At 48.3% G+C, this 13021-nt stretch overlaps 1 protein-coding gene across 5 annotated transcripts in view; it reads right to left on the bottom strand.

Moving 5' to 3' along the window:
* Positions 1–12635, bottom strand: part of SCML4 (Scm polycomb group protein like 4) — a 92937-nt gene extending 80302 nt beyond the window's left edge. For 2 of the 5 annotated variants that reach the window (XR_013949220.1, XM_080586984.1), the window contains exons 1-2: positions 11714–12635; positions 10655–10816 (exon numbers count right to left, since the gene is read on the bottom strand). Coding sequence is in view for 3 of the 5 variants with exons in the window: in XM_080586984.1 (XP_080443110.1) it covers positions 10655–10816; positions 11714–11738 (187 nt within the window). In the remaining 2 variants the exon portion in view is untranslated. Of the gene's footprint in view, positions 1–10650; positions 10817–11498 lie in introns of those variants that run through there. The other 3 variants (XM_080586985.1, XM_080586986.1, XM_080586987.1) reach the window with 3 other exon arrangements.
* Positions 12636–13021: the final 386 nt, after the last annotated feature.

Raw genomic sequence — 13021 nt, 5'->3', positions numbered from 1 at the left:
TCAACCCCACCTAGGCATCCCCAGCACACGGGAGCATGAAGTTGGTCCCCAGCACACTCAGAACTGAGCAGGAATCTCTTTAACAACAACTATGCTACTAAATAAAAGAGGAGCAGGACTAATGCCCATCTCCAGAGCATCCACGAGGCTAAGGCTGGCCCTGTGCAGCAGGCCAGGGAGGATGCTAGCAGTAAGCAGGGTTGGGAGCTCTCAACCTTTTCTATTTGTAAAAAAGGAGACCTCCAGCTGTGTAGTAAGAAATACAAACAAACTTTATAGCGGAAAACAGAAATTGCCACAATGAGCAGCTTGAGGTGATCTGGCTGTTCTCTGCTGGCATTATTGCCTCCTGTGCTACTCCAGACATTTCTTTATTGCTTGCATACTGTCCTCCTCAATTACTTTACCAAGTAAATGCACTTTTGACACAGAGACAGCCCTGGTCCTGGGTACAATCCCCATCATTCCCTGCCTTGCCTGAGTCCTCAAGAGTGACTAAAACTTCTGTGCTTTGCTCCTTGTTAAATTATGTCTACTGAATGAAATCACCAGGGCTAATGTGTCCCTATTTGAAAAAGAGGTGGGAAACCCCTTTCCCATCAAAATCTGCTCTACAGGTGGCCTGAGCATTGAAGAAACCGTTCGCTCTTTCTCCTGCCACACAAAAATTGCACATAGGCATGCACACAGCAGCTTTTTCATTTGTGCTAATTATATCCACATCACAGAGAAGCCCACCAAACCTCCTCACTCTGTCCACGGCCCCATAGGCAAGCAGGGATGCGAGCCACCAAGAGCCACCGGCCGCCGCACTGCGGTGGGATGGGCACAGCAATGGCATGGAGCGGAGGGCTGGGACACGTGAAACGTGGCCGCAAGTCAGAGGAGCTGGGAGCTGCCTCAGGAAAAAAATTCACCCCCTAAATCTGAAGAAGTGATATTACAAAAGTCAATAGGGAAATAACTTTTCTTAGACACAGCGCAAGAATTTCACTCATTTCTCACATAAAGTTATCCTTATTCCTTAGGGATCCACTGCACTTTTATATTACATTGTGAGCAATAATACTTATAAAAGGTCCGTCCCTTTCTGGCATTAACTGGAGTAGCTCTTAGGTTTCAGTCTTTAGAGACTTCAGGGACCACAGCTTCTGAAGATGCTCCAAGCTTTCATTGCTATGCATGGGAGACACGTTTTTATTCAAACCACATTTTAACGTTGGAATCAGATGATATAAATATAAGGATCCTGAACTTAATCATTAAGCACAGAAATGAGAAAAGCACGTGCATCACTGCTACAGTCCGCTGTGTTAGCCAGGACTAGACAGTCACCCCACTGCCACCACTTCCTGCTTGAGAAGAAAAGCTCTGGTGTGATCCAAACCCTTCAGTAAGCTCACATGGGTTCAGGAGGGAAACCAGAGCCTTCCAACACAATTATCTATTTGTGTTAACTTAAATTAACATATCCACCTGGCAAGGTGACACACAGTGTCTGAGATGTATTCTACTTGCGTCACAAGAGGCAAGGTGAAGCCATTTGCTCGTGCCCCAGACCCCTGGTGGGAGGAGGTCCCAGCTGCCCCACTGCACACAGTGCAGTCAGATGGCTTTGGCTTCCCCGTGGACAAGAACCCACCAGCCACCCTCCTGCCTGAGCAGCTGCCGTGCTGGCTGGAGGGGGTTGCTGGTGGTGTTTTGGGCCATCAGCTGTGATTCGTGCCCTGATGCACCCCACGTGCAGGCTCGCTGTCCTCATGGACACCAGATCTGCCTTAGGGGGAGGCTGCAGGTGGCTCTCAAGATGCACAGCAAACACATCTGGAGGAGAAGCGTGCTGGGAAACTACAAACATCCTGGACCTCAGACCGTGGGAACACCAAGTGGCAAGTTAGTGAAGCTGGACCAAGTGTGGCTGGGGAGTAAAGCTTTACTGACTGCAGCTGGTCACTGCAGCACACAGCATGCAAGAGTGATGTTTGCCACAGTTTGACTATATCATTAATTTGTTTTTAAATAAACACGCTACTCTCACTTTTCAGAACATTTTTGTACATTTCCCCCCCTACAATGAGTCACTTTTTCCTGTTTTCTGGATTATTTTTACATTGTGTTTGGCAACAATCCTCTGTTCATCACCTAGGAACTTTAAACCGAGAACAAAGATGCTGCAGCTGGCTTTTGTGTCATCATGTGTATACCCTGGGCAATACATCTTGCAAAACTGGACTGATTAAGTATCTGCATTAACTGCTTTGAGTTTGTGTTTTTTTTTTTTAAAGAACAGAAAAAAAAGACAGAAGAGATGAAAGGCACCATTGGATGAATTTTCAGTGCTTTTGTCCTTGCAAATGCTGATCAGGAGAAGACACACTCCAAACAAGCTCTGAGGGCAACTAAAGGAAAACCTTCAGGTTCATTATGGAAACTGTTCACAAAGTTCAGCCCCCGTGTAACTCCAGCACTGACTGGTGAGAGCACTAGAGAGTAGTAGCAGAAGTCATATATGCTCGTGCCATCCAGTTTAAGCCTCCAAAAGAGTGGTCTGGGACCGGAGGGGAGCTCATATTTTGTACCCACCCAGTGCACATGGTGGTTTTTTTCCCCATGACACATAGAATTGCTTAACGGTTCCTGAGGTGCCATTATTTTCATTTTTTATATGTCTGTATCATGAAGTTGGCAACACAGGTCCAGCACAGGATGGCGATGTCTTCCACTGTGGCTACATTTCTTCCAACTCCTTGGGACAACAACGCAAATAGCAAAGACAACTCACAGCTCCACAGCAATGCCTGGTGCTGCCAAGGAAGAAATATCCGTGCATACGGACTCGGGCACACCGTACCCCTGATTCTGACAAGTCAGCCACTCGTGTCATGTTCTGATTTAGCACTGAGGCTTTCAGACATGGAGGCAGTGAGTACCTGTGTCTGAGGACTGTCCCAATATGTGAATCACAAGAGAACAAACAACACATTCATGACCGGTGGCTCCTCATTGCCTCTGGAAAGGAAGACCTCCACCGCCTGCCAGGCACAGCATGTGCTCCTTGAGAAGCACCCAAGGTGCCTACAAGAGCCTGGTGAGGAGGGGGTGCATGCTGCTACCCCGTCCTAAAAATATCTCTAACTCAAAGGTCTTCATAAGCACTGCATAAGAGGTCGTGGTCACCTTTGTGACTATTTCTCACACTCCCCTGCAGAATAATTTCAAAATTGTTCAATAAAAGATTCCAGCTTTTAACACTTTTCTTCTGCCAGTGAGAAAGTACAAGTGGTTATAAGACAGATAAAGTATCTGCAGGTCGTAGTTCACTCTGCCCACCCACACGTAGGTGATGGGGACATTATCTGGAGGCAAGTAATCCTTTTTGTTGTTTTTTTGTGTGTCACCACATCATTCAGGGATGTATTATAAGCTCTTTGGGGCAGTACAGCATTTGAAACAATTGGTACGTATCTCTTCATGAAACCTCTCTGAAATTACAAAGGACAGAAAATAGCAGGTTGAAATGCTCCTCGTATCTCTCTTGAAAATCCAGGGTGAATGCCAATTGATCAGGGGTGCTTAAGATAGCAGTAGTAGGACAGGCAAAGTGCCCCACTGCAAATGCCTACCTCTGAATCTCAACGCCCAGTGTAAGACTCACTCTCAAGCACAGTAATTCAGGTGGGACCCAGCGCCACCTGGGTCACCATTATGCCCCAGACTCTTTGGCTGAAGCTATTTCCTCCACTCAGCGTTTATCCTGTTTTTGCCCTCAAGCTTTCTTAGCTCCTTTATCACCACTCAGAAGAGACGACTTTATCACGCTTCATGCTGGGAGATCTTCTACACTTGCAGGGAGCCTGCGAGGGACCGAGGCACGGTGCCATCCACAGTGCATGATAAATGGAACCCTGCAAATACCAGGAGAAATTTCAGACTTTATTTATTTTCTTTTCCTTCCACTTCACTCCTACTTTGTGCTCCCTCACGGAGGACGCTCTCTTGGCCTTCCCAGTGCATCATTTCTCTCCCGATGCTTTAACACCCTTACTCTGAGCAGCCCATGCTGCCCTTTCTAGCAATCACCAGGCAACAGGACTGCAGCGTCAAGTTTCCCACTGCCCCAAAATTAGCATGAGAAACAAGCACACCAACTATAAGCGCAGGCAAATGTGACCTTTTCAGAGGCTGACTTTATTTATTTATTCTGTTGTCACTCATTTCTCTGTTGCCAAAAAACTATAAGACAAAAAGTGGTGGGCCGTCTCCAGCAGCCCATCCTGCATGGGGATGTAGCCATTGGCTGTGGGGGACTGCTGTCTCATGGGACTTTGCAGAGCTACATATGAATGAGTTTAGGAGAAATCCCTCACCTCTGAATTAATCATAATATACCACCCACCAGAAGCCTCATTTGGTCCTGTTTTTCATTTTTCAGTGGGGAATGCTCTCGCTTGCCCTCCTCCAGACCACGCACACAGAATTTTTTTTTTCTCCTCCTTGGCACTGGGACCTTCCTTCACTTTTCCTGGGGAGGTGCTGGGAACCCTGGCAATAGGTCACTCGCTGGTGGGATGCAGCAGCAAGGCAGGACCCTCACCAAAGTCTCCCCAGCAGAAGCCCTCGGTTTGGTTTGAACGTTGCTTGCACCAAGGCACGGGATAGCCATGCTCTGCCCTGGCTCATGTTTGTTTAAAAATAAAATAAAATAGAACCAGCAATTGTAGGAATTCAGGAAAGGAAAATCAATCAAACAAAAACAAACAAACAAAAAAACCTTAACAGTCATCTGAACTTTGGGGCTCATCAGCAGCAAAATGTTATTTTTGCCCTCTGGGCAGGAGGCAGCAAGCTGCTCTCAGCCTGGGGGTCCTGTGTCTCCCCCGGGCTGGCAGGTACAGGGGGGAGATAAGGGAATAATTTGCTTTTATGAACCTCCATGGCAAAGCCTCTCCTGCCTACCAAGGTACATAAATACCTGGATCAGCCCTTTCTGTGAGACTTCCTCCTATCCCAGGAGATCTCAGCTGGCAGAAGGACATGAGGCCTGGCACCAGGTTGATGGAAGCTCACCTGAGCACACCTCTCTTTTCAGCAGGAACAAGTAATCCTGTTTCTTCACTGGCTCAGCATCATTCCCTTTTGTCAACAGAGACTGCCACTGCTAATGGTGTAAAAATAATGGCCGAGGACACAAGATCAATAATAATTTTTGCAATATTATCTCCCCGTTTAATAACCTCATTTAACTAGAAATCATCTGTGGCAACCATATCAGGTAGATTTAATATAAGTTTCAAAACACCTGGGATTGTGTGAATTCTAGCATCTTTTGTTAATAAAAATGCCTCTGAATTTTGAGGTTTGTCCTACGAGTCCATTTTCCAGCCACTGCATGGAGCAAGGGACAGAGCATGGCAAGGGGCCCTCAAAATGAGAGAGCCATCCATGCATGTGGTTGGGGTGCACAAGGACGGGCCCCCTCTGCCCCTGCTGGCTTCTTACCCCAAGCAGCAGGAAATGAAGAAAGGGCAAATTCAGATCAAAGCCCTGCCTTTGAGAAGTGTTGTGGCTTCACCTCGCTGGGATTTGTGGGTTTTCAGTTCCGGTGCTGTAGGCTCCTTCCAACACTCACTGCGAAACTCGGTCAAAACCATCCGGCTCCACATCTGCAGTGGTAGGAGGTCATAAATAAAGAGGCCCCAGTGCCCAGCCTGAAAGCAGGCACACATTTGCAAAGAAATAAAGCCAGTATCTGCTCTGCTTGGCACAGCCACCCTGGAGACACAGAGACAGATCGGTAAGAAAAAGACCCTCGCCCTGAGGGAGGCCAGTGGCACCTGGCTGCACGTCCGCAGGGACCCCCCTGCCCTCTATGAGAAGGGCTTTGAGATGCGATCAGGCTCCCCTGCAGCCCACTGAAGCTTGAGGGACTGCACAATATCCTACATGAGCAGCACCCTACCTCTCCATGTTTTAGGGGAAACTGAGTACCAGCACCAGAGCAGTGTTTTACATTGCTGGGTATCCTTTTAAATGACTAAACGACAGTGAGTAAGATGTATTTACATACATTATGGCCTATTCCCCCATTGGAAGACGATTTGTGTAGATAACTTCCATTAATGTTAAAGGGAGTCATTCACATAAATCCTAAATATGTTAATGGCCGACTGGCCTCCTCTGCATAGCATTTCGTGGTGCTGCATTTAGCGAGCACAGTATAAGCGCAGCTGACTTAATATGCAAATAAATTCAAGTATTTACTGAGCCATAAGAGACAGTTACTAGGCACATCTCTCATTCATCGTTTATACGGAAATAGACGGAGGCTGCCAGACAAAATCAGGTGATAAATGCTATAAACATTTTTTAAGGCGACGGGGGGAAGGGTACTGAGTCCCCAGATACACATAAGTAATGGTCACAGGTTCTTGACAACATCCTCTCTCCTGTTTATTTTCACTCCGTGTGTGTCCACTGCACACCCACACTGATGCCACTCCTTGAGGCATCGCCGTTCCCTGTCACAACACCAGGTTCTCTCCTGTCCCCCAGGGACACAGCAGGGCCATGGTGACCTGTCCCTGGTCAGGGTCCCTCACTCAGAGCCTTCTCGGCATCTGCCCAGCTGCAGGAGTGGAGAACGCCCTCCTGGAAGAGTTGGCTACCTGCTGTGACTCACTCTTTTCCTGGCACCAAAGTGTGGGTGCCTCCTCTGACAGAGGAGGGCAGAGGAGTGGAGAGAGAAGTTTTGCACCTTTACTTCTCATAGATATTCTCTTCAGAAGCTTCACATGGCATCTGAAAGAGCTCTCATAAGGTCTGTGATTTTCCAAGGCAGAGGAAAGATATCTTCTGTAGTAAACAGATCTTTGAAGTGCATCAGGTACTGTAGTACTGAAGTCCTCCTTCAGTTCCTTTTGCAAGATCTTGAAGGTGCCATGCCAAACAGATGTGTCTTCCACACATGGAGGATGATGTGGAACTGTCATCACTTTTTCCTAATGGTAATAAATCAAGTAACATTGATTCACCTGTTTACTCCTCTAGATAGAAAACTAGGAAAAATCCTCTATTGCACAGTTCAACAGCTCACCTCATGGCGGCCTGCAGCTCCCTCACGAGGGGAGCGGAGGGGCAGGCGCTGAGCTCTGCTCTCTGGGGACAGCGACAGGACCCGAGGGAACGGCATGGAGCTGGGACAGGGGAGGGTCAGGCTGGGGGTTAGGGAAAGGTTCTGCACCCAGAGGTGGTCGGGCACTGGGACAGGCTCCCCAGGGCAGTGGTCACGGCACCGAGCCTGACAGAGTTCAAGCAGCGTTTGGACAACGCTCTCAGACACATGGGCTGGTTTTTGTATGGTCCTGTGTGGAGCCAGGAGATGGACTCGGTGATCCTTGTGGGTCCCTTCCAACTGGATTTTATGGTTCTATGGTTCCTGTGCTACATAGCATACTCATGGCTATATGCACATGCCTGTATTATGAGGCCTTAGGTACTATGAATCTCCACAGCACTCTGCTGGGCTACATCCATATCAAAAGTTGTGAGGCTTTTCTGCAGGAATCCCAGCAAACTAGCAAACACCCTAGGTCCTTCCACCATCCCTGGTGTCACCTCTGGGCTGGTGTAGTTGTCCAGGCTGGAGGGCACAGCAGTGCCAGTGCCAGTGGGATGTCATGACAGGCAGGCCGGAGCCGCTGCCTAGGCTCATATTTGACCTTGGGTCACTCAGCTCCATATAAAAATGACATCAGGGGAAAATATTAAACAGTCTCTGTCCCTAATGCTGAAAAACCTCTTGTAATGTTGCCCTGTGGGATTGTACCCTGTGCACCCCTTTCCCCGTTCAGTGGTTTCCTCACATGTTAAGGAAATGTCTGAGCATTATCTCTGGCTAGCTTTGGAAACTCCCTCCCTCAGTCTTTGCTCTCTCCCCCAACACAGATATTTCCCTCCCCACTGTGTCCACAGGTGCAGATAGAAACAAACCTATGGCATGGACTTTGGAAATCAGATCATTTTATACATTAACTTTATAAGAAGTACCCCGCACCCCAAACCCACTTGCACTTTGAGGATGATTTGGTGGCACAGACACAGGGTGGAAAAAGCTAGGGTGAGGTGGGGAAGAGGGTGAAGGAGGGATGGAAAGCAAACTCCGTCCTTCACATCCTGCACCCAAAATGAATGGAGCAAGCTGAACAGTTGGAGAGCAAAGGGCTGGCATTTACAGCAACGTTTCTCCCGTAGGATGGGAATCACCTCTGAAGATGGGGTCAGGATAAACTGCAGGGCAGCAGCAAACTGCTCAGTTCAAGAGGAATTATTCATCCTTCAGCGTAACATAATTACACATCCAGACTGTCTCTGGGCAATTCTTTATTCTGGCCAAATTTGCACTAGTTCCTAAAGGGAGCAGTCAATCTTAATGAATGACTTACAGTTTCATCATCTTTGTAAGGTTTTATTAGAAAAGTAGAATATCAGAAATTTACATCTTTAATTAGTAGATTTTAACCCTAGCTTCCCTGCACATCTCCCTTTCTTTTGTCAATTCCTTCATTCTAATCAATAAGAAAACTTGGTGCAAAGATGCTTCCAAGATTGTGGATTACTTTCAATTTTATTAATCAATAGCAAATTTAGCCACTGCCTTTAATGAGTCCATACATTGTGATTCTGTTTCACACAGCAGCGTGCAATCCCCTGACACAGATGCACAATTTTGAATGATTTTTTTTTTAAGACAGCACAATATAGAGAAAATTTTCTTCCTTTGCACAGAGAACCAGTTCCTCATGAGGCAACTTGCTATGACAAAATTAATACACGTAACTCATTATTTCCCTTTCAGGTGAGCCTGGAATATCCTTCCTTGCACACATACACCAATAACTGTTCAGTCACCCTGCGAGCACACCCGTGTTGACCATCACCTATTAATTGCTGTAGGTGCTCGTTATGGTCAGCAGGAGAGCTCAGCTGGGAGTGCTCTATGTAAATGCAGCTGACTCCTCCTTTGCACCATTTTAAAGCTGTAGGTAGAGAAGTAGGGCAGGATTTCAGGGAGCTGGGGGATTTCTTCTCCTCACCATCACGCTTTTCTCTTAAAAAAAAAAAACCATTGCACTGTATGATGTACTTTTTGAAAGTAAGCTAAAGCCCCTGAGGATGCCAATAGGTCCTGACATGGCCAGGGACGTGGAGGACAATCACATCCCAACATCAAGCCCCCATGGGGCTGGTGATGGAACAGGCAGGCGCACCAGCCAATGGACGTGTGTGTTTCCTGTTCCTGGGCTGTGGACAGCAAACCATCCCACACCCTGCTTCCTCGCCTCTCCTTGCTGTCAGTGCCCTCTTCTTCTTTATTTTATTACCTTAAATTCTGGGGAAGGAAGATGTTCAACAGAGACCTGTGTAAGGTCAGTTCTCAGCTTGCTGAAGCTTGGAGTGTCACCCATGTACCATGACAGCGTGCTCTATAGTGTTTCACTTTTAAACTTTTAAAAAATATTTCAAAATACATTATTCGTGGTAAGCACAATGACAAGAGAAGGACTGGGGGAAAAGCCTCTCACTGCAATTTCTTCTTTTCAGATACCACAGCTCCCATTGAGCACCTATACTAGCAGGTGAGAAACCTCAGAGCAAGGCATTCCTTGCTCAAGAAAGAAAATTGCCTCTTTCTACCTGCTCTTTTCCCCAGAATATGAAAGTACCAGAGTTAAACATTGTTGCTAAATGAAATGATCACAATATCAGAGTTACTGTGCTACATCGACAAAGCATTTATCAACTCTGCAGAGTTTTTGACCTTATGCAGCACATGTACTTTTTCTGTGGTTGGTAGTTTTGTGTTTTTTTTTTTTCTTGCCATGCTTCCATAATCCACTGCTAACAAGCTCATGTCCCTGCCAGCCTCTCTAACCCGAACAGCATGAGCATCACCCAAATAACTTTTATGATGGGCCAAAAGGGTTCTGCCTCACTGGGAAAATCAGTGCGACATCTTAATTAAAATGAGAAATCACCTGCAGCCAGAGAGGTCTGGGAGACCCCTGACCTACGCCAAACCACAAAACCTGCACGTTCACATCTCCCAGCCACATCCTCAGTTTGTGTTGTACGAGGCTGGAGCCAAGGGAGTGATGCTGACTTACACCAACACCCGGCTGTGTGTAGCTGGACCAGGGGCTGGCAGCACATCATGAGAGGGATGCTGCGAGCACTGCTGTGGCACAAGGACACTTTTTAGATTGCATCCCTGCACCCACAAAGAACAACATCCCTGCAGTTTCCAAGTATTTGCTATTTACCCCCCTCCTGTGTGCTCTACATTTGTCTCTAAATGCCCATTCTAAAAGCCCTTGGTCTATCCTTGAGCAAAGTGCCTTCAGAAGCCTCTTGAATTAAAAACAGGCTGAAACAGAAATCCCCTCCCCAAGCAGAGAATTTCAACAACTTTCCCCCTGCATCTTGCCAGACGCACTTCACATCCCCGCGACAAGCCCCATATGCACCAAAACCAGCCCCAACTCCTGTCCGCCAGCTTACTGCTGTGGGATGAAGCCAAGGCAAAGCAAACCCCGCTCGCCCGCAGCCTCTGCCATGTACCAGCTCCCCGGTACCGGCCGCGGAGTTACTCACTGACCCACGCTGGCCTTCACCCTCGGCAAGCGAGGCGCTGGCTGCGGGATGGGGCTGGGGATGCAGCGGTGGCCAGGGACGCCGGGGAGGAGCTGGCAGGGCGAGCGGGACGTGCGTGCATCTCCTCCGGGCGTGGGGTCCTCCCTCGAAGTTATCTGAGAAGCACCTGGAAGGGCAAAGAGACATAACTCTGCTACTCCTCGGGCTTGAAGGAGAAAGCCGGCACACAGGCAGCACCGCTCCCTTCGATTTTGCAGCAAAGGGCAGCAATTCGACTGAGCATCTGGTTGGAAGATATGAGGAGATTGCAGTTAAACTAATTGCTCTATCAGCTGCACTAAAACCCCAGATCTGTGGTATAAATACTGCCTGCTAAGTATATCGCAAAGTAAGTTGCTTTTAAAACAGCATTTACCTGGCAGGAAAAAAAAAAAAAAAAACACAACACAAACCAAACCAAAACAAAACAGAAACCCCACTTGGAGCAGGGTTTGGAGAAGCCCGACGCTGCCCTGCAGCCTGCATGCTCTGCAGCCAGAAGTGTGCACAAACTCGTGCACGCAGGTGCTGCTGGCACGGCACGGCACGGAGCAGCCCTGCAGTACGCGCTGCTGAGCCGCTGCACCTTCCCCAGCACATCCTGCTCTGGCACCAGTTCCCAAACTGGTAGGGCTGGGAAGGGTGCCTTTGGGGATGGGTGCCAGGACGGCAGCGGCACCCGGCTCTCCCGCAGAGGGTCTCCAATCTAGGAGCTGTAAAGTTAGCGTGCAAGTGGAACGAGGACTGCTCGAACAAGGCTGAAGAACAAGAAAATCAGGCAGAGAAAAAGAAGCATGCTTTCCCCTTACCTATTGCCTCTGCTCAAACACCGGGCAGTGTCTTTAGAGAGCCCGGGCATTTGGACCCACAGGGCAGAGGACTTTCGGCACGTGCACCCAGAGCCCGGCAAAAGCCATCTTCTCCCTGTCTCTTAGCACAGTGCAAGCCTCCAGCAGCTCAGCTCTCCAGCTGCAAACATCTCATTAGACTAATGCATTCAGCACAGGCAGAAAACTCGATTTACCATAGCTACAGCAATGAATTTCCATTACGATGACAGCTTCAACCACATCATGTCCGGAAAACCAGCCAACCACTGCCTTTTAAAGAACACACACATTTTACACGCAGAAAACGAGGGCCCGTGTGCCGTGTCTCCTTTCTCTTCCCGGCTAAACGGAGAAAAAATTGCCATGTCTGTATAGTTCAGAGCTCTGCAAGCCAAAAGGTAAAGGCAGCCGGACTTTTTTTTCCCACATAGCAGCAGCTTTCGCAGCAACGTGCGGTGCGGTGCAACGAGCAGAACGGGTGCTTGCAACATTTCTACATTTTACCTACCCCTCCTCTGTTGCCATAGAAACCAGCCTGTATCATCATCCCTTTGTCCCGATCCTGCAGCAATGTGGCCCAACACCGAGCTAACACGATGGGCAGGACAGTTTCGGACAAATTAAACGCAAACTGGGGGAAAGGCGCTTGGGACCTTTTTGCCGGCAACACCAGGAGCGCGTGGGTACTGCAGTGCTCACACTCGCACATCTGCACACACGTACACGGAGCCTGGAGCTCAAAGATATATCTCACAGGTATGGCCAGGTGATGATATTCATAATACTTGGAGATATTGGTCACCATAGCCGTGCTGTTGCACTTGGGCAGGATGCAGGACTAGATTTTCACTGCATTTGCAGCTACTCACCTTTGAGAAGGCACCGGCTCTTTCCTTATCTATCGTACCACCAGCAGCTCTTACTCCTCACCCCCCCAATATAATACACATAATAAATAATGATCATAGTAATCCCGTCACGCTCCATTGACTGTGCTAGATGAAATTGTACCAGCAAAGGGGCTTGTCGCAGTTGTTTGCGAGTGTCGCACAGCTCCCCGCTGCCCGCTTCACACGCTCACAGGTACTGTTACCCGGTATTTATTGCCAGAATGCGCTCCTCACCTCCCTTTATTTCCACTCCTGTGAATGTTTCCTCGGATGGGTTTGCAGCTGTGGTCCCTGCTCACTGGTTCTGTGCTAGCCTGGCTTTGCTGGTTTTAGGGGAGTTACCGGTGACCCATCACCACAGATGGTGGGATGAGCAAGCAGACGAGGAAGGAGGAGAGGAAAAGCAAGGCACCCCAACTCCTGGACCTTTCCCATCAGTACCAGAGGAGGCTCTGGTTCTGGAGCCGTCCCCAGCTGCGGGGAGGAGGGCATCCATCCACCTGTGGGATGGCCGAGTGCTTGGCTCTCTCTTAAAAGAGGAAAGCTTTGTACCCCCTAAAGATAAAAGAATTGAGGTTTGGAGAATCAAGGCAGCATTTTTCTTTTTTGTTT

This window comes from Anser brachyrhynchus (genome assembly GCF_964034855.1).
Source record: "Anser brachyrhynchus genome assembly, chromosome: 3".
Taxonomy (NCBI): Eukaryota; Metazoa; Chordata; class Aves; order Anseriformes; family Anatidae; genus Anser; species Anser brachyrhynchus.
The sequence above is the reverse complement of the archived record's forward strand: the minus strand, read 5'-3'. Positions and strand labels throughout refer to the sequence as shown.